This window comes from Cebidichthys violaceus, unplaced genomic scaffold (assembly GCF_023349555.1).
Source record: "Cebidichthys violaceus isolate CVI_PGR_0920_01 unplaced genomic scaffold, fCebVio1.0.p SCAF_16, whole genome shotgun sequence".
NCBI classification, from domain to species: Eukaryota; Metazoa; Chordata; class Actinopteri; order Perciformes; family Stichaeidae; genus Cebidichthys; species Cebidichthys violaceus.
In genome coordinates this window covers 10,690,090-10,710,566 of record NW_027176329.1, presented here as the reverse complement: position 1 = coordinate 10,710,566, position 20,477 = coordinate 10,690,090, and the positions used below count along the sequence as shown (strand labels likewise).

At 38.7% G+C, this 20,477-nt stretch overlaps 3 protein-coding genes across 6 annotated transcripts; 1 reads left to right on the top strand and 2 right to left on the bottom strand.

Moving 5' to 3' along the window:
• The first annotated feature begins 258 nt into the window (after nt 1-258).
• Nucleotides 259-3,722, top strand: dnajc8 (DnaJ (Hsp40) homolog, subfamily C, member 8). 2 transcript variants are annotated; one of them, XM_068711217.1, is made up of 9 exons: nt 259-366; nt 900-1,001; nt 1,556-1,612; nt 1,750-1,816; nt 1,969-2,063; nt 2,173-2,244; nt 2,478-2,569; nt 3,092-3,167; nt 3,261-3,722. In XM_068711217.1, exons 1-9 carry the CDS (start codon nt 295-297, stop codon nt 3,381-3,383), a joined length of 756 nt encoding a protein of 251 aa, XP_068567318.1. In that variant the 5' UTR covers nt 259-294; the 3' UTR covers nt 3,384-3,722. The 2 variants fall into 2 exon arrangements, with proteins under 2 accessions (XP_068567318.1, XP_068567319.1); XM_068711218.1 differs by having other exon boundaries at nt 279-382.
• A 604-nt stretch (nt 3,723-4,326) lies between these two features.
• Nucleotides 4,327-5,779, bottom strand: si:ch211-81a5.8 (uncharacterized protein LOC560648 homolog). The gene is made up of 4 exons (XM_068711211.1): nt 5,689-5,779; nt 5,077-5,457; nt 4,694-4,781; nt 4,327-4,609 (listed from the first exon to the last, which is right to left on the bottom strand). The coding sequence occupies exons 2-4, from the start codon at nt 5,298-5,300 to the stop codon at nt 4,454-4,456; spliced, it is 468 nt and encodes a 155-aa protein (XP_068567312.1). The 5' UTR covers nt 5,301-5,457; nt 5,689-5,779; the 3' UTR covers nt 4,327-4,453.
• On the bottom strand, nt 5,742-20,243 carry clk2a (CDC-like kinase 2a). Of its 3 annotated transcripts, XM_068711209.1 has the most exons (14): nt 20,090-20,243; nt 18,887-19,080; nt 18,452-18,722; nt 17,209-17,299; nt 16,266-16,332; nt 15,541-15,657; nt 15,165-15,331; nt 14,744-14,838; nt 14,302-14,431; nt 12,301-12,383; nt 12,010-12,089; nt 11,791-11,881; nt 9,568-9,613; nt 5,742-5,833 (listed from the first exon to the last, which is right to left on the bottom strand). In XM_068711209.1, the coding sequence occupies exons 2-14, from the start codon at nt 19,078-19,080 to the stop codon at nt 5,820-5,822; spliced, it is 1,446 nt and encodes a 481-aa protein (XP_068567310.1). In that variant the 5' UTR covers nt 20,090-20,243; the 3' UTR covers nt 5,742-5,819. The 3 variants fall into 3 exon arrangements, with proteins under 3 accessions (XP_068567310.1, XP_068567309.1, XP_068567311.1); XM_068711208.1 differs by lacking the exons at nt 5,742-5,833; nt 9,568-9,613 and adding an exon at nt 10,119-11,604 and having other exon boundaries at nt 20,090-20,242; XM_068711210.1 differs by lacking the exons at nt 5,742-5,833; nt 9,568-9,613; nt 17,209-17,299; nt 18,887-19,080; nt 20,090-20,243 and adding an exon at nt 10,119-11,604 and having other exon boundaries at nt 18,452-18,542.
• Nucleotides 20,244-20,477: the final 234 nt, after the last annotated feature.

The following is a 20,477-nucleotide window of genomic DNA, read 5'->3' as shown; positions in this document are numbered from 1 at the left end:
GCCAGAGAAAACACAATGCAAGCCTCGCAAATTGATATACTCTGTAAAGTTTAAGTTGATAACAAATGCAGCCATATTGTGCATAACGCGTATTATCGAGCCATTCTAATGCAGCATTGAGTTTATATTAATCCCAGTTAAACCGATAGTTAAAATATTTTTGACGTAACGACAACGTTAAACTCATTCATATAGATGTTCTTCTGTATAGAGCGTGCACTGTTAGACGCTTAGCATTAAGGAGACCTCATGGTCACGTGATGCTACAACGTCACATGTAGATCGGGGGGGAAGATGGCGGCCGCCGGAGGAGAACCTTCTACCGAAAATGTGTCGGATGAATTGTTTCAAAACTTTTACACGGAGGTACGATACATCTTATGTGAGTTTATGTGTTTTTAAAGTGTCGCACGCTCTCCGTGCATCAACTGAAGTTACGCAACAGCTCTCGAGCTGAACACCTACAGGCCTCGCAGACATTACCTTCAGCTAACGATAAGGAGCTAACGTTTACTGAGAGATGTTGTGTGAGCAGACACGTCTTTCTGGGGTTATTAGGACACCGCCAAAGCTCGTCTCTGTCTTTTAGTTTCATTTTCTCTACCGCCACCAGTCACTTAATGTAAAATGCTTCTTAAGGCGGGTGATTTCAGCCCTCTGTCTAACGGTAGCAGTGTCGAGTGTGTCTGGCGTCACACAGTTTCATAGATATCAAATGAATGAGGTCTGACTCCCAGAAAAGATGCAGAGCAACCTGCTGTTTGATCAGATTTCACTCCTGAATGCTGGATTAACTAGTGCATCATCAGGACAACGTGCTATTAGCAACAGCACCAGTAAATGCAGCTGGACTTTTGACTTTGGCTGTATTTTGAAAGTTGTCATTGTCTTTTTAACAGGTGAAGCAGATCGAGAAGAGAGACTCCGTGTTAACCTCCAAGCAGCAGATTGAACGACTGCTCAGACCTGGCGCATCCTACTTCAACCTCAACCCTTTTGAGGTAAGTGTGCCACCGATATAGTATTTTTTTTTCTCATTGATATTTGTATTTATTATTTTGTCAGTTTATCAATGTCATTTAGCATGTTGGATGCCGATCACAAAGTTACTAGACCCAAAGGTAACTTTGATCAATAGGCGAATAACTTTATTGATAATGTCATCAAATGTGAGGAAAACAAACATCATATCTCAAAAGTAAAAATCTTTATTTAATAAATGACTGGCATGACTGATCAATGCAGCAAAACTGTATTGATTGAAATTAAATTCTTGACTTAATATGTCAGATGTCTTTATTTTTGTTGTTACATGATGTTGCAACCATGTATATTTCCCAATACAATATCGGAAAAACAAATAACTCACATGTTGACCTTTTGGATGGATTTGATTTACAATATGCTGACAAATATGCTGTTGTCGAGCCCTCACAAAAGTATGAGCCACTATTGCTCTCGTAACAATTTGATATCAGCACAATAACTATTAGATTCTCTCTTTGGATAATATACCCCTGTTGAATAAACATACCAATGTTCACAACATTTCCAGGTGCTGCAAATTGATCCTGAGGCAACAGATGATGAATTGAAGAAAAGATTTCGAGCGGTGGGTGAAAAATTCCAACCCAAAACATTTTATCAGTCTCCTCTGTGAAGAGGTGGCATGCCTGCTGATTTGGTGATAGTGCCATAATGTTATTTTGTTTCCTAATTCCTAATATTTGCTCTCCTTTAACTGTGCAGTTGTCCATTTTGGTCCATCCAGACAAAAATCAGGATGATCAAATCAGAGCACAGAAATCCTTTGAAGGTACATCCCTGACTACATTTATGTTAATAATATACATCTGCTGTCTTTAAACTGAGGAGCTTGTTTCATGTTGCCCAATTTGTGTTTTGGATGATGTTAATCAACACTGTAAAAATGAACTTTAATTTCCCCTGAATGTCTCTCTGTTGTAGCTGTGGACAAGGCATACAAACTCCTACTGGAACCAGAACAGAGGAAGAGAGCCTTAGATGTGGTCCATGCGGGACAGGAGTATGTGGAGCATAACGTGAGTGTTAAACACATTTCCTTACAGTTCAAATATTCAACGTTACTCAGCTCTCCTGAGCTGTATTTGTCTTAACGTTTTATATTCTGCCAATATGTGCTCCCGACAGGTAAAGGAGAAAAAGAAACAGTTGAAGAAGGATGGGAAGCCATTGGATGTGGAGGAGGACGACCCTGAAATGGTAAGTCAACGTTGTAGAAAAACACACTGGGACATTAGTGTTGAAAATAGATATTATTTAAAAAAAATTATATTTTCCTTCACTTTCAATTTATATTAGACTTAATTTCAGTCAAGATAGTAATTGGTTTTATTGGATATGCAATTGGTTATAGCGGTCAAAACATTAAAGCATTGTGTATTTGTCATGCTACCAAATAAGTGTTACACAAGACTTAACTTGTCCTTTTCCAGTTTAAGCAGGCCGTGTACAAACAGACCATGAAGCTGTTCGCAGAGCTTGAAATCAAGAGGAAGGAAAGGGAAGCAAAGGACATGCATGAAAGGTAAATGACACACAGTATGTTTACAACCAGTTTTTTGTCCTTTAGGATGTAAAAGATGGTAACTCCCATTCTCCTCTTTATTTAAATGTATGAATCATGTAAATTGTGACTCTAATATCTGATAAAAATGTCATCACAGATTTCACTATTGAAACAGAAAAGCACTTCATTCAGAATATCATGAGTTTTTTTAACCCTTACAGCTGTGGTTGGAAGCATTATGTTTTCGGTTTGTTCGTCTGTACGTACCTCTGGCCTGAAGGGACATTCTTAAAATTTGGCACAAACATTCATTTGGACTCGAGAATGAATCGATTAGATTCTGGTGTCAAAAGTAAAGGTCGCTGTGACGTCATGAAACCCGTTTTTGGCCATAATTCAACAATTTAACACAAATGTCTAGTTAAGAGGTACATGATGAAGTAATGACATTTTAGACAGACATTAATTTTAAACTGCAACTTGACTGGTTGGTGCATGCGGAAACTCTAGTTTATTCTTTTATTCCTCTTCATTTACCAGGAAAAGGGCGAGAGAGGAAGAAATCGAGACGGCAGAGAAAGCAAAGCGGGACAGAGAATGGCAGAAAAACTTTGAGGTGTGTTCTTGTCACTGTGGTCACTTTTAAAGTGAAACACGATTGCTTTTCTCATTCCTTAAATGACCATTTTTTGGCAACACATTTTGTCAGGAAACAAGAGATGGGCGTGTGGACAGTTGGAGGAGCTTCCAGGCCAAAGGCAAAAAGAGCAAGGAAAAAAAGAACCGGTCCTTCCTCAAGCCCCCGAAAGTCAAGATGGAACAGAGGGAATGATGCTGTAAAATGGGACTTTTAGATTAAACCCACTGTTATGAAAAACCCCAGTTCTGTGTCCTCATCTCGTCGTCTGCAGTCCACTGTGAAGTCGTCATCACAGTCATTGGGATACTTGTCGTGCGAAAACTTCCTCATCCTGACAAACGTAGTTTTGTACTTGGTTTTTCTAATGTACATATTTGTGATCTGGACCCAGAGATCATACCTGCCTCATGTAAGAAAGAGAAATTATGGATCTTCCTCTTCCGTAACTGATGAGAAAAATGTGGTTTGTCATTGTTTTTGTTCTTTATTTTTTTTTTTTTAACTAAATAAAGCTTGGTGTTAAAAAGCCTACGTTACACTGGTCTTCAAAGCGGAGTCTAACGTGTAGGTATGACTACATTTAGATGTCTAAAAGGTATGTAGCATTCGTTTTGAGAATTTGGTTGCAATTACAGATGCTACCAAGCAGAGCCAACACTGACCGGTTTTACACACACAACCTTGAAATATGCTGTCAGATCGGAGCAGAACAGGAAAATATTTGTGGACCATCCTGCAGTTCACAGAAATAAGTCAAAAGTACAAATGCAGGTTTTGCATTTTGTGTCTTAGTTCTGCATGTCTTAAATGTATTAATTTAAATACTGTCAATGAAAACATCTGACTGGCGTTTGTTGCACAGAACCTCCAATTTATGTTGAATAAAATCCAATTGCCTGTTTAGTTTCTGCTTTGGATTTCAAATGACACAAAAGCAGCTCAGCAGTGAGAACACTGGACCAATACAATTCCAGGCCAACGTGTCAGATTTGCTTAATTGTATGTATTCTTTTTTCAAAAAGGAGACAGACATTTTACAAAGACTAATGAAGTGCATTGCAAAACCATCAAGGAATCCAGAACAAAAAGCAATATTGTCTTTAGTAAAAAGAAGAAATGAAGACAGGAAGCCAAATCATTTTGCCTTTCCCCTTTGTCTTGGGTTAGGGTTTTATTTTCAACTCAAAACACCTTCCCTCCATGAGCCCTTTGTCCTTGAGCATTAGGATCATTTGAACAGTCTGATTGTCCTTAAATGTTCCTCACATAACTTTGCACTGATCTCCACTAACAGCAGGCATCGAGGCAGCGGGAGACCCACTGCCGTCTCCCAGCAGTCCATCCAGACTGAGGCCTTGGAAGGCTCCGAAGAAGGACTCGTCCTTCACCGGGGCTGGTTTTCTGGCAGTGGTGGTCTGCTGCATGTGGAAGAGAAGGTGATTGTAAGATTTTATATACTGACAACCAAACGTCTGTCATTTTTGATTTTTTTGTTCCCTTACCCTTGGGAGGCAGTGGTGGCTCCTGAAGTGAGTTCTTCTAACTGTCCTCTCTGCGTTCTTCTTGGCCAGTATGGCTTGCTGACGTTTCCTTTGGCAAACGGCGCAGAGCAACGTTAAGAACAGCACATGGGAAAGCAGCTTATTCATGTAAGGCACAGCCTTAGCCTCAATCCAAATGTGGCCTTGCCAAGAGTCTCAGCTGGATAACAAGACAATAACTGAATTTCTTAATGAGTTGTCACACTGTCAGAAAAGTATTAAAACCCATTCTTTAACAATTATTAGCACAAAAATGGATAAATCACTGGATGACAAATTATCAGTTTGAGACTAGAATGCCTGTTTCAAAGCGGATGACTATGAATAAACGTGTTACCCTATACCTTTCTCTCTTCAGGTCATCCTGGTACAGTCTGAGCCAGGAGTCGGGGACTTTCTGGTTGCTGCAGGGAAGGCTTCTCCTCCTACTGACGCTCTTCCTGCGGGTGAAGCTGAGTCTGCGGACAGACTGGCTACCCTTGGCCCCTCTCTTGGTGGAGGTGCGCTTCCCTGACACACAGCTGGTGAACTGCTTCAGAGGGGCACCCAGCGACATTAGGGAATCCATTTCAAGAGTTGTCCCGTGTGGAGTAGCAGGTGGGGTTTCCCAGGCTTTGTAATAGCTCACAGGATGATACGCTGAGATTATGACCTTTTCAAAGTCCAGGACCAAAAGTCTGCGTTGTTGCTTTTCTTTACTTTTAAACCAGGAATGAGGTTTTTATCTGCAACAAATAATCACAATTATGGCCACTTACAGCAATATGTTCTCATGTTGTCTTCATTTCATTTTTTAAATGTCATGGAAGTAAAAGCACCTGAACGTCATCTACCTAAATTTACAGTTAGCGTCTTAAATCAACTTATAGTCTTCTACAAATCCGTCTTGTTTCTGTGCAAAAGTGCAAATGAACACAATTCACTGTACAAGCCTATAATAAAACAATGGGACTCACCTGCAAGTGGTATCTCCTGTAGACACAATCAGCTGATAGTATCCATTCGTTGCATTGCTTCAGTACATGTAGGCTACACAACGCTGTCACCGACTGGTCTTATGGGGATTTGACTGATGACTCCCTGATCCTCAAACAAGATTAGCTGAAGACGTAAGAGTTTATCTCATTAACAGCTGTCCAGGAAAACAGCCAGTTTGTTTAAATTAGACCATTGAAATAGCTCTCATAAACCTGTTTACAGTTGGAGGTTTGACTTCTAATAGGCTGGCTGGTCTTAGTTCAAAAGTTACATTCTGAACATCAGGAAAGTCTAAATTCATAGTACAGTATTAAAAAAACAAGTGCACTCGTTAGCAGGAAACACTAAAGCTGAAAATATAAAGTCCAGCGCAAAAAGTTGAAAAGCCGTTAATCTGACAGCTGTGCCAAGATTGTCTATTTTTTAAGTATTTCACAATGAAATAGCCCTCTGTTTAAATCCTTCTTTCTTTTTGCTATACTATCACTTGTTGCCAGAAAAGAGATAGTATAGTGTCATTCAAAAATCAAAAGTTGTGAAAAGCCACAGTATAGCTTGTCACATTATGTAATAGTATAGTATGCCATAAAAAGTCAGCATAATATGACAGAAAGTTATAGTGAAGTGTCCATTAAAATGTCAGTATAGTATGTCATTAAAGAAAAGCCATAGTATCATTTGCCATAAAAAGTCAGAGTATGTCAAAGTATAGTACGTCATGAAACGTTTAGTGTTTCAAAAAGCCATACAGTGTATGTCAATGTCCTAAAAAGTCATGAAAAAGACATAATGTAGCATGTATAGTATGCCAAAACAATCGTTATACAGTGTGTCATGAAAGTCATAGTATTGTATGTCAAGTCATAGTGTAGTAGGCATCAAAAGACATAGAGTCATAGTACAGTAAAATAAGTCATTGAGACCTCAGAGTATAGTATATCAAAAAGTCATACTATAGTATATAAAAAGTTGTATATTATGCCATAAAAAAATGTTATCATAGTAAAGTAATTAATATAAATAATGATAGTAATTCAAATGTTTCGTTACGATCGTCATACAATAGTATGTTATAAAAAAAGTATTTGAGTAATATGCCACAAAGTTAAGAGTAAACTGTCAGTCAAATTCTAGTATGTTATACAAAGGTCATGGTATAGCATGTCATAAAAGTGGAAAGAATTATAGAAAAGTCATTGTATTGCATGCAAGTCATACAAAAGTCTTAATGTATAAGGACATATATAGTATGTCATAAAAAGTGATAGAATAGTATAGTGTATTTAAAAAAGTCATAAAAAGTGATAGTATAGTATGTTGAAAAGAGTGATACAAAATGTATTGTGTAGTAAGTTGAAAAGTTAAAGATAAATAAATCTTATAAAAGTGTAAGTATGTCAAAAAAATAAACTATACTGTCTTTTTCAAGTACAATGTATAATATGTTGAAAAAACTATACTATGACTTTTTTCAACATGCTATATGTGTACAGCTTTATGTACACAGAATATTTATTATTATATTTTACTGTATTACTTTTAAAGTTGCAATATGAATGCTGTGTACATAAAAGTGATATGACTTTTCGACATGCTAAACAATGATTTTTTTGACATGCTATACTAGGACTTTTCACAACATGCTATATACACTGACATTTTTCATACTATGAAAGTCTTTTTATAATATACTGTCGATGTCGAAAGAAGTTATAAAAAAGTCATATTATAGTATTTCGAAAAAGTCCAAAAAGCCATAGCATGTCGAAAGTCCTAGTATAGCATGTTGAAAGTCATAAAACAGTCCTAGTATAGCATGTTGAAAAAAAACATATTATATGTCAAATAGAGTCATAAAAGTCTAGTATAGCATGTTGAAAGTCATAAAACAGTCCTAGTATAGCATGTTGAAAAAAAACATATTATATGTCAAATAGTCATAAAAGTCTAGTATAGCATGTTGAAAGTCATAAAACAGTCCTAGTATAGCATGTTGAAAAAAAACATATTATATGTCAAATAGAGTCATAAAAGTCTAGTATAGCATGTTGAAAGTCATAAAACAGTCATAGTATAGCATGTTGAAAAAAAACATATTATATGTCAAATAGAGTCATAAAAGTCTAGTATAGCATGTTGAAAGTCATAAAACAGTCATAGTATAGCATGTTGAAAAAAAACATATTATATGTCAAATAGTCATAAAAGTCTAGTATAGCATGTTGAAAGTCATAAAACAGTCATAGTATAGCATGTCGAAAGTCATAAAAGTCATCGCATAGCACTTCGACAAAGTCATAGTATAGCATGTTCAAAAAAAAAAGTCATAGTTTAGTATGTCAAAAAAAGTCCTAATATAGTCTAGCCATAGTCATAAAAAAAGTCCTAATATAGCATGTCGAAAAAGGACAGTTTAGTACGTCGAAAAAGTCATAGTATATGTTGTACTAAGTCATAAAGAAGTCATACTATAATATGTTGAACAGAGAGATGATTTGACAGTCCGTTGTTGAGTTCATACAGACGCTGATACAACTGCTAGGGGACTAAATCATAACGGCAGTTAGACGTTATTGTGATGTACCGGATCTTTGCATGAGGAAATTCTCTCTAACTGGACCTCATTAAATATTAATTGAATACCCCTGATATAGTATGTTGAAAAAAGTCATAGTATTTCGAAAAAAGTTATAGCATAGAATGTAGATAAACGTTTAAAAAAAAGTCATAGTATAGAATGTCAAAGATTTTTTTTTTTGGTATAGTATTTTGATACAAGTCATAGTACTATGTCGAAAAAAATTAAATAAAAACAAGTCATAGTACATAGTATGTCGGAAAAGAATGCGTATAGTGTTGTAGTACTGTATACAGTAGTATGTACAAACAATTCAAAAAAGTCTAACAAAGGTCAAAGTATAGTATATCCTAAATAAGACAAAAAGTCATAGTATGGAAAGTCAAAGAATTTCATAGTATAGTACGTTAAAAATATTTTTAAAAAGCCATAGTATATACTATGTCATAGTATAGTAAGTCGGAAAAGTCACAAAGTAAAAGTCATAGTATAGTACATTGAAAAATGTCATAAAAATTAAATGGTATATTATGTCGAAAAAAGTAATACACAATTCACAGTATAGTATGTCGAAAAAGTCACAGAAGAGTGATTTTTCTTTTTTAAGTAATAGTAAAGTATGTCAAAAATAGTCTAAAAAAAAAGTCCTTAACAAGTCATTAGAATATATAGTGAAAGTCAAAATACAGTCGCAGTATAGTATGTCGAAAAATGTATTTGTATAAAAAATAATGAGCACATTCTTTCTTTAGTTATAGCCCAAAACTTGCTCTGTGAGGTTCATCTTTGAGTCCAAGTGGATGTTTAATATTTGAAGAAATTTCCTTCAGGCGTTCCTGAGATATCGTGTTCACAAAATGTGACGTTATTACCGACAACTTGAAAACAGAATGCCTCCGGCCAGTATGGTATGTTATGAAAATGTTATAAAATAGTTTGGCAAAGAAAAGTATTTTTTAAAAATCATAGTGTAGTATGTCATAAAAATGTGTAGTATGTTGTAAGAAAATGCAATAAAATAATTTTGACCCAGACCACTAACCTCAAGGGGCCCTAAGGGTCCCAGCATTAATGTGCCAATCTAAGTACACTTTTGACCCAGTGGTGGGAGCCCTATATCACTTTGTTCAGTCTCAAGTCCTGTCCTTTGGCAATATCTGGTCTTAATGCCCTACAGCCACAGATAATAATTAGGACTGTAGAGCCCAGAATAATCCACTCATTCACAGAACAGTGGAGGGAGAAAGGATGGGGACAGTGAGTGAGGCGCTCTGCTTACGTGACGAAGCATTGATACAGCAGATCTTCCGGGTTTTCCACTCTTCCTGTAATGACAGGGCGACAGCTTAACGTAAGTTTTGTAAGTGAGAGAGAGAGAGAGAGAGAGAGAGAGAGAGATTAGCTCCCAACAGTAATTAACTAACAAGAAATTAAGTATAAGAGGAAGCATACAATACCTGTACATGTGACCAGCAAAATCAAAAGTAGTCTCACGAATAAAAAACAATACTTTAAGAAAAATTAAATATGGCAACAAAATCAACATATGAATATCTTAACCTAACTGTATACTGGTCTGCACGCCTGAGCTGCTTCCTAGAAAGACAATGAAGTGGAAAAATATGTTTTTCTCAATAAAAGTTAAGTAATGTTAATTTTCTTCAAGCAATATATTTATCTGAATTAATTTTAAAAACCAATTAATGAGTTCACTTTGGATAGAACAATGTAGACACCACCTTCACTTGCATATTTCAGACACCCCTGACTTTTGAACATCATCCAGCAGTGGCGTTAGTCAGAGATAAGAGATGGACTCAGACACAGTGATGGTATGTAAAGACAGAGCGCCTCCCTTTAGCTACCAGAGGCCTAAACCGATACTCAGAGCACCATAAAGCCTTTGGCCAGGAGGACTTAACTTTAATTCTACACAATCGTACATATATACATTTTTATACGCTTTAATTTCATACAAAAAAAAAACAAGTCATGTACAGGTGGGGGTTGGGCAATATGACCTATTATAAATCAAATAAATACCGGCAACAGGACTTGTGTGTGTGGCTCATCAGCTACAACCAGGAGCTGTGTGCTTAACCTAAATAAGAGACTTCAGGTCGGACCAAATCACACACGGAAAAGGCAGTTTTGTGTGTTTAAAAGTATGCGAGAACATTCCCATGACTAATGCTGAACTATTCACTGAGCAAAACATGAACGTCTCACTCACACCATCCCACCCCTACACACACATAAGAAACATAGAACTATCAATAAGACAATAGGCCTGTGTGTGTGCGGGGTGTCCGTCACCATTATCATCTCATCGGCAAATAATAACAGACCCATCGACCCAAGATTAAGAGTCTCCTCATAAGGGATAATCCTTTTAGATAAATAAACAAACATGAAAAATGATTTGCAAAGCAAGTGTTCACTTAACAAAAACGTAAACAAAAACCAGAGACATTCGTCTCTGCTGGGGATACTTGCCCAAGGAAATATGACATTCAATTTGAATCTGATGTTAGCATAATAGAATATCTTGCATGTCTCCATGTTTAGAATAATGCGAGTGAGGACTTGCGCTGCATACAGCTTTCTCTCCTTTTTACCCTTTCCTTTGACTTCAGAATAGGAAGACATTTCTTCTCCGAAAGTGAGTTTTGGTGTAACCGGTTCTGTAGTGCTTATTTCCTTATAAATGTGAATTATTTTCTTTACATGCTGATGAAAATAATAGCCGGACGGACGGAAGGGAGAAAGGTAGTTCGGAAGTCAAAAGGAAGACAGGCGCTGCATAGAGGGCTACTTTGGGTACAAACAATCTTCCATATAATTGTCCTCTATTCAGGCTGTGACGGCTATAAAAGATTTATTCTTTTCAACTCTCCTCCAGTCTTTTGTGGGTTATTTTGGTCTCTCTGCTGCAAAAAAACATGCCTCTTGTGGCTGCAGAGGTGGACGTCAGAGGAGTAGGGTGGTGGAGCGAGAAGTTATGGTGTCCATGCTTTAATGACATAAGTCAGAAAACACCAGAAGCTCCGTATAATTTAACAGTTCACCCGCTCCATATAGAAAAGACTTGATCTCCCCTGTCATTCAGTCTTTGGAGGCTCATGGGTCACCGGCTGATGTCCCGGTTGCCCTCCCAGTTTTTGCTGCTTCCTGCCTCGCTAATCGCTCCGTTCTCAAAGAAAGGGTGTTTGAGTGAGTCGGCCAGCGCCAGCCTCTTGGAGGGCTCGTACTCCAACATGCTTTCAATGAGGTCAAACAGCTGGTGGTGCTCCTCCGCCTCCGACAGCAAGTACCGCTGATGGCGGGAAGAAGGAAGAGTAACAAGAAACAGAGTAAGAGGAACACTAAGAAACTCTCATGAGAAGAACTGCAGTACAAAATAAAAAAAAGATTTTGTTCCTACAGTACTAAGCACCATTTTCATGTTTCAGTCCTGCTAATCATATTTCATCCTTTTCCCCTCCACATCCATCCCTCTTACCCGTAAGGGTTTGCAGTTTTCTCTGACGTATTTCCCTGCTGAGGAGCTCTCGTCCCAGTCCAGACGGCCACGATAGAAATACTTCTGCTTTCTGAGAAGGTTCGGAATTCAGTGAGCATGTTAGGTTAGGTTGTTATGTTGTTTTGTATTTAAATAAAGTTGTATTAATGTGTGTTACAGGCACTTGTATTACTTTGCTGAGTTTGTATGTTCCCTCACCTCGTCTTACGAATCATCCTAGAGGGCACCGGTCCCAAGATTCTCTCCATCATGGCCAAATGTTCCCTGTTGTCATGAGTCTGAAAGAAATATGAGTAACACAACCATTATTCAACAGACAGAGATGTAAAGACTGATTCAGAAGATAATCAGGGTTTAACCACTGCTGGTTCTGCTGCTACACATAGTTTCAGAGACAGTCAGAGCTAAGAAATATCAATAACAAAGTAGAACAGTCCTAAAGTAGTCTTAACTGGCCCAAGTCTTCGCTGCAGCAGGGTGCAATTGTACCTGAAACAAGGTGAAGCCCAGGTAGTACTCAAAGAGGATACAGCCAATGCTCCACACGTCACAGGGATGGCTCCAACCCAGCTCTGAGGGACGACCACATGTATTGAATGAATGAAAACATCTACAACTAGAATAACCACCTCGTGGTCGCAGTTTACATCCATGTCTGTCCAAAACGTCATCACTTCATCGTTTTATCCTATTGAACATTTGTGTGAAGATGTCATAATGGCTCTCAACTATCTTTTTTCACCATCCTCACAGAATCATCCCAAAATATAACCTAAGCTGTCCCGAAAGAAATGTGGACCGTCCCAAATTTAAAAGTTTTTCTATATATTATCACAAAAAAAATCAATCATCATCATCGTAAGTAGTAAGTAGTAACATGATTTTGCTGTTGCAGTTTTGACTCCTCGGCTGCTGACTGGTTAGCTTGTGGTAACTGTGATGTTAGAGTTACAATCAAGCAGTCTAACATTAGCTTAACTGGTAACGTTACCATCAACACTAGCAAGCTTGTCACATTGACTTAGGTGTGTTTGTGTGTGTTTATGTTGTCACGGTTTAGTAAGAACTGTGTGCTACACAAAACATAACTTTCATTGTCATTCATTAACTTTTCAACTCTTATTTGAAATGTGAATTTCAACCCAAAAATTTGTTTTATCCTCCCCGATCCTATCGTTTTGGCTCCCGGGACCACAGGACATCCTTAAGCTTGAGGCCTACTAATACATGTCGCCGGCTTGGAGGCATGAAAATTTGTCATATGTGGAGACTTCTCCAGACTGGAGTCGACGCTTGCCAACATCACAAAGAATTGTTCATGTGACTCAGCCTTTAAGCTACATAAGGCAATCCTGTTTATTGCATGAATACCATGTGCTTCCAAGAAAAGATTGGAACATAGAGGGCATTAATTCATAGGCTAAAGTGATGTTGTGTCAATTTGTACTCCTTACATTACCTGGGCCAAATATTTTAGAGTTTAACAATAAACTTCAGTATTTCCCCTAACATTGCCAGACAGAAAGAAATTTTATATTTTAATGACCTACTTTATGTGCACTCGTTTTATTTTCAGCTCATTGTGAGTCTTTACTGTCACGCTAGTTTCTGTCCTTTCCTCCTCTGTGTCACTGAGGGCGGATCTTTGTGCACAAAGTGAGTGAGAGCGACAGCATTCTAACGACTGGCACTCCCTTAACTTGTTGCCCTCGCTTACAATACTAGCTGGTCTTTTTCAATAACGTTACACTGAAAAAAACGTACAAGTTGGCTAAAATTCAACCGTGGTGTTCTGTCAAGAGATGCACCGACTTAAAAACAAGTAAGAGGAGAAGAGCTATGAGTAAGGACAAGTCTACTAGCCACTAGGCTAATTTAAGCAGTGTAAAATGCCATGGGCTTAAGCTAGAGATGATTAGCGATCGGGGCAGCTCACATTTCCCATCATGCCTCCCTAGTGCCTAGTGCTGGACTGAGTGGTTGGTTAGGTTTGCTGTTTTCTGTTCCAAAAAGAAAACATTATATCTCTTGGTATTTGAAATGTGTAACTGCTTTTAGCAAGCAGCCTGTCACTTTACTGTGAGTGGTAGTGCACTCTGCTGGAGAAACCATGGAACGATAACATTTATGAATTACTCAAGCAGCACTTTCTATATTAGATTCTTTAAATCGGCAGACTTATGAATCTTGTGAATCTATGATGGATGCAAAAAAGGAGGCATCAACTTGCAGAAATGCTTTTCAGCAGAGAAATACTGAACTGCTTGTAGAACGCAGACTGTTTCTACAAGAACTTGCCGGTAAATCTTTGGTCGACAGAGCAAAGTAGGAACGACGACCGACTTGTGCCGACTGAAATAAACTGCTGTCCCTGTTGAATGTCTGAGACTGTTTTAATTGGAACCGAGATAGTTGAAATAATCCTAAAATCCAGTCTGAGAAGTGGTGTTTACAACCATTTCCAGGCCCAGAGCCCGTGGACATCCTCACCTAGAATGACCTCAGGGGCCCGGTAATGCCGCGTGGACACAATGGTGCTGTGGTGCTCATGGTCAAAAGTAGCACTGCCAAAGTCCACCACGCGTACTGCCGTGCTCTTAACCGTCCGCTCCTCTCGCTTCTGCAAGAAAGAACAGTGTTTCTCAGAACAGTGGAGTTTTGATGGACTTTCCTACAAAGTTTTATGTAAATAGTGTCTGTAAGTAGCGCTGTTTATGGAACATTTTAGTCCAGACGTTTTTTAATAAACCGCAGCTGTGGGTTAGAAGAGACCTCTAATATATATATTAGCAACATTTTCACAAAAGTTCAATAATGTTCAGTATCATAGTAAAAATAGTGTTGGCTTTTCAGTTTGGAACCGACCTGCCACTAAAGTCAATACACAATAAATGTCTTTCACCTTTGTCCTTTGTTATCTATTGCTGCTTACCTTCTCGACATTGAAGGACATTGTAAAGTCTGAGTTGACAAACAGGATGTTCTCCGGCTTCAAGTCTGTGTGTGTCAGCTTATTGTCATGGAGAACTGAAGAGAAGAAACATAAGTAAAAGTGGTTAATCAGTGTATAATGATATAGATATGGTGTAATAAATAAATAGGGCATGAGAAAAACATCTGGAATAGATTGTCGTTTGTTGCAAAACTAAACTTATTTTAGGAACATTAATGCAAAAATACAAGTTCCAGTTATGAGAGTCTCTTTGTCTACACTGAACATGCTAAATTGGTTGCTTTTACTTGTTAGCAATATGTTGCGAAACATTTGTTGCATTCTTTATTCCCGAATCATAAAAGTTTCCTTTGTACTAAAACCAATTAAAAGACATTAAAAATAAAAAATAAAAACTTACACTTCACAGCAAGACAGATTTGGTAGGCCATGTGTCTGACCTGACCAATTGAATAGGGTAGGTAGTTGTTTTCCTTTAGAAAGTCGAAGGTGCTGAGAGCTAGCAGCTCAAAGGAGATACACATGTGACCGTGGTAGTCAAACCAGTCATACATCTGTACACACAGGCTGCAAGATAAACAAGATACAGGAAGTGTTACAGTGATGTTAGTGGGTCGTTCAGCTAAATCAAATATTTTTCTTGGCTGATGAAAGCTGCCAGGAAACAATGAGGCTTTTATTGAACAGCTAAACTAATGTGAGCACAGGTAAATTCTAGGCTTATGGCAAAGTTCTAATAATAAAATTGGTGTTGGCTATACTCAGTCAGAACTCACAATTTGTTATCAGGGTCCTTTTCATTGATCTTCTCAAGGACATTTATCTCCAGGCGAGCTGCTTCCTTGTACTTCTCCACATTTTTGATAATTTTCAGAGCAACAGAGGCTCCTCCCCTGTGAAACATATGATAGTATGAAGCCAAAAACAGGAAATAAAATATAAAAAACATACAGTGGGACACTGAGTCCCAGAAAAGGGCCATACTGAATTCCAGACACAAAAGTGATTTAACTTTACAGTAAACACATAACACTAAATAACATGACTGAGACAGCAAAGTCTCTGATAGCCATTATAGTTACAGTATATGATGGAAACATGAGAACTCCCTGCTTGCAAAAAGCATCTTGATGGCATGAACAAAGAAACTGCAAGTGTAACTTTCTTAAGGCCCTGACCATGAAAATGAAAATCAAACTTGCTTGATGTACTTTTTCTAGCACAAGACAATGCATCTTCCATTATGAATCTAACAGTCACACAAGGTTAATAAACAATAGAGCTAATTTGCCTACAGTAGACTGCACCATGCTATCAACAAAGGCAGCAGGGAGAAGAACAGAACCTTGAAAGCTGTATAAAGTCTAATGTAGCTGTTTTTTAAATTAAAACAACCAATGTAAAGATGGAAAACAATGGTTGAATATTCTTTTCATGATCTCATTAGGCTGATTGAGCACAATGAGGAGGTGACAGCCTTTCAGTGTCAACTGACACATACCTGCGATGGTCTATGCACTGCATCACCCTCCCAAAAGTGCCTTCCCCCAAAGTGCTGACAATCTCATCTGCAACACACCATAGAGAGAAAAGGAAGAGAAGGAGGGGGGGAAAAGAAAGAACGATAGCATTAGACATGTGGCCATAAGCAGGAATACATAATGCAAAAAGTGTAGACAGGCGTATCAATTCTAGCGCCCATCCCTTTTTCAAATGGCTGCCTATTCAATCGGGCAGGCGTGAAACAATCTGAGGTAATCTATGATAATTATATGCATTGCACTATGATACATGTGAATAAAATAAGGGAGCGTATGTAAAGCGCTCCATTCCGATGATGACCAATTTGCAGTCATCGAAAATAAAATGTGGCCGTTTTTGCCCCAAAGGACACGAGGGTGTTGAGTGAAACAGGAAAAATGATTAGTATTTCTACTGAACATCGCATGATAGTGAAAATGACAAACGGGTTACATTCACTGTCTAAATGTGCGCTGGTTGTACTACGAAGATATTAAAAGTGATGTGCATGTTAGATTTCTACTAAAAAAAAAAAATAAAAAAAATCCCTGGAACCCTCATAGTGGAAAATAGCTATCTTAAGTTACAGATATAGAACTGTAACCAAGTTTTAATCTGCAACGCAACAGAGACAATGCCTGCAAATGGGAATCTATGTTTAAGAAAGTCAAGTAACCTGTGAAACACAGAAAATGCTCCACAGCTTAAAATCCTAGAACAAAACGGAGAAGGTATCTAGTCCCTCTCAAAATCTTCAACATTCTTGCAATCCACCCTGCTATTTCAGCTAGAGCGAAGAGCATTCTAGCCAGGCATCATCATCATCATCATCATCATCATTAGGCACTCCCATGTCATGTAAATGCTCTATGCTTTAATACTCATATGGAGAATGGTTACGATAGAGTAGTGGCAGTGAGTACATCTCTCTTGCAGGACGTCCCCACTCCGACAGATCAGGTGCCCTTCCTCGTCGTCCCTCACACTCAGTGCCCGCGTCCGGCTGTCGCTCCGCTGTTTTCACACCCAAACCGCCATCAGCAGGTCACGACACGACCGGAGGGAACAGGGGGTTTTCAGGGGCAGCCGCAGCAATGGCGTCAGGTGGACGAGGAGGGAAGAGGAGGGTGGTGTTGGTGGTAGTTGTGGTTGTAGGTGGGTTTGGTGGTCATGGGGCGATTCACGCATGACACCACGTGAAGGAAATATATAACGATAGGGATATAGTGCAAGGGAACAAGTCAAAGATTACATGTTGTCCTCTGCTCCTCTCCTCCCTCTATCTTAAACCACAGCTGCTTACAAACAAGGAAGCAACTGGCATATCCATTCATCAACGCAAAAACCAATAAAAACAGTAATATAACTAATGCAAACTTATGAGGTTGACTTTTCAGAGCAAACAAGATGGAAAATAAAATGAGAGGACCAAATGTAATCAAGCAGGTACTATTTAAAGATAACCCCCAGCATGTATACTAAATCAAATTCAACCCCTTGCTCACTTAAATTTATATTACTTAAAACACACGTGTGGTCAAATACAACCCACACAAAAAATGCAAAGACATTTCAAATGTCAGTAAGTTCTAACAAAAGTCTGCATTCTATTTCAACCTAAATGTTGCAGTGTTTGGTAGAACATTTTCACTTTTTTCAGCCTATCTGCACTAACGTTCACAAGTGGCCAACCAACTGTTACCACAGGCATTTAAGCCTTTTACAAAAGACGTGACAGCATACACTAGTAAATCTTATGAAAGGTAGGGCCACTGACAGGAATGAAGTGTGACCAGGTGGAACTAGGCTTTCAAACAAAAAGTTAGGAAAGATGTGATGAGCATGTATCTGAAGAGCATCAAGAATTAGCACTTGATCATTAATGAACTACTGAAAAACTATCTGCATAAAAATGAAAATGCTCTGCCAAAAAAGAAATGCCAATTTAAGCAAAAACCCACCTAAACAAAAACAAAAAATAAACAAAACCCCTCTGAAAGGATGAAAACAAATCATAAAGATTTTACTACTTACCAATTCCTGGGGCTGTGGGGAAGAAATGGTTAGAGAAAAACAGAGACAGAAAGAGCTGATTGGAAGAGACAGAGATGGAAGGAGAGAGGATGAGGAGAGTTAAAACACAATCTCGGGACTGGCTGTACTCACCGAGGAGGATGGGCTATAGGACCTGGTTCTACGCCGCCTTCGTTTGTGCTTACGCCTGCTGCCTTTCCGCCGGTACGACTCCCTTTCACGGCCACGTCGGTAGTCGTACATGTTTGGGGAGAAGTCGCGTGGATAGTAACTTTCAGCAGCTCCATGCGGCTCCCTTTCTCTGTCGCGGTCTTGATCTCGGTTCTGATCCAAGCGTCGGTATCCCTCGCAGTATCTTCGGTCAAATGGCCGGTGCTCCGTTGAGCGATTGTCATAGCTACGACTGAATAATTGGACAGAGGCGTACATTGTAAAAATGACAACCAACCAAACCCCCCCTAAAAAAGATCTGCAGTTTGTACTTGTGGTAGAAAATGATTGTCATGGTATGTAAAATTATAGTGTAACAGTTGAACCAAATATGTATCACGGTACACATAAACATACCTCCTTGAGCGTATAAAGCTTCCTTCCTGTCTGTGTCCCCGTACCCTTCTGTCTCGGTCTCTGTCTCTGTCACTGCTTGAGGAGTAGGAAGGTGATCTTCTGTGCCGGTGTCTTCGTCCTCTGTCTCTGTAACGGTCTTGGTAGCTGCTTCGACTGTCTCTGTCCGAAGACGAGTACCGTCTCGTGTGAGGCATCTGGTGGATTATTAGGACAAACAAAACATTGTAGAGAACTATTGTTTATAAAATGCTTGTTGAATTAAAAACTACGAGGAACAATTGAAGACCCCTTTTAATATGTTCGCCTGTTCACATTTTACTTCCTGCCAAATATTGACATCAGTGGGACAGCTGTCCACTGCCAGACACTAAGTGATTTGTGGGGGTCAGTAGGTGGGCAATAGTAGGAAACAATAAAGTACAAACTTCATTAAAAATTAACTGAATAACCAGCCTGAAACACACCTTTCCATTTGTATGAGAAGTCGTACTACATTGTTCATTAAAGCTAAAATCGAATGGCTCTTTAAAATCATATCAAATAAGCTGATTGACGACAATAGCTTGCTCAACAAATTTGGATTAATCAACCTGGTTGTATCACAGACCAAACGTTACATTTGCGTTACAGCTGATCACAGAAACACCCGTTTAACACCAACTCTTACGAGCATACAGATGAAGCATGCAGCCTACAAATCTGTGCAAGAATAGCTGCAGCAAGACAAGACAACTTGTACACCTCAAATTATGTGAATAGAGAAGAGGGATCAACTGCAGGGATGCATTTTTTTAAAAACCCTGTTGATCATATTTAGCCAACTGTTAAAAATCCCACCACAGGTTAGCGTAAATACACCGTTTACGCTAAGACGATGCGTTATTGACACTGCCGTTGACTCTGTTAATGTCCGTTAACACCGAGGCATGACGTACAGTCAATAAACATGTCCCGTTTTCAAACACCAGCACATTAACAGCCAAAAATTGCTTTAAAGTCGAACCAGCTAACGGACCAACAGACGACTTACTGCCTGTTAGCATGCTCTGCTAACATAAGCTAACGTAAATACTTTGACCGCCATCTTAGCTTAGCTACGTTCATCAGCTAGCACAACAGACACTTTCGCTAGCTGTCGTACTAACCGTATGGTCGGAATGCGGCTTACGTAACGGCACAAAACGGCCCGTAACTGTACTTTACCGTTTTAGCAGCGAGGCCTGTGCGTTTGTCCCACAAGAAATCCGTGATGGCGTTCCAGTTTTCTCTTTTATCTTCTCGCTAGCTCGATGTTCAAAGCTCTGTTGCTAGCAGCAGTTCTCTATTGCCTTCGCTGTAGAGCTAGTTCTGGTTCAGACTGGTGGGAACGCCTCCGTCATTCACAACCACACAACCACATGACGAGTTAGTGCAACTCTGAACCTGCAGAAGACACAATTAATTCATGTTTTTAATAATCAAAATGGCAAAGTTGCAAAGTTTTGAGTAATGTGAAATGTGATTGATATATTTTGCCAGACTGTCATTAATGTTACTTGTATTCTATTGTATCTTTAAGTCAGAATTTGATTTGAACTTGCTTCCTACAATT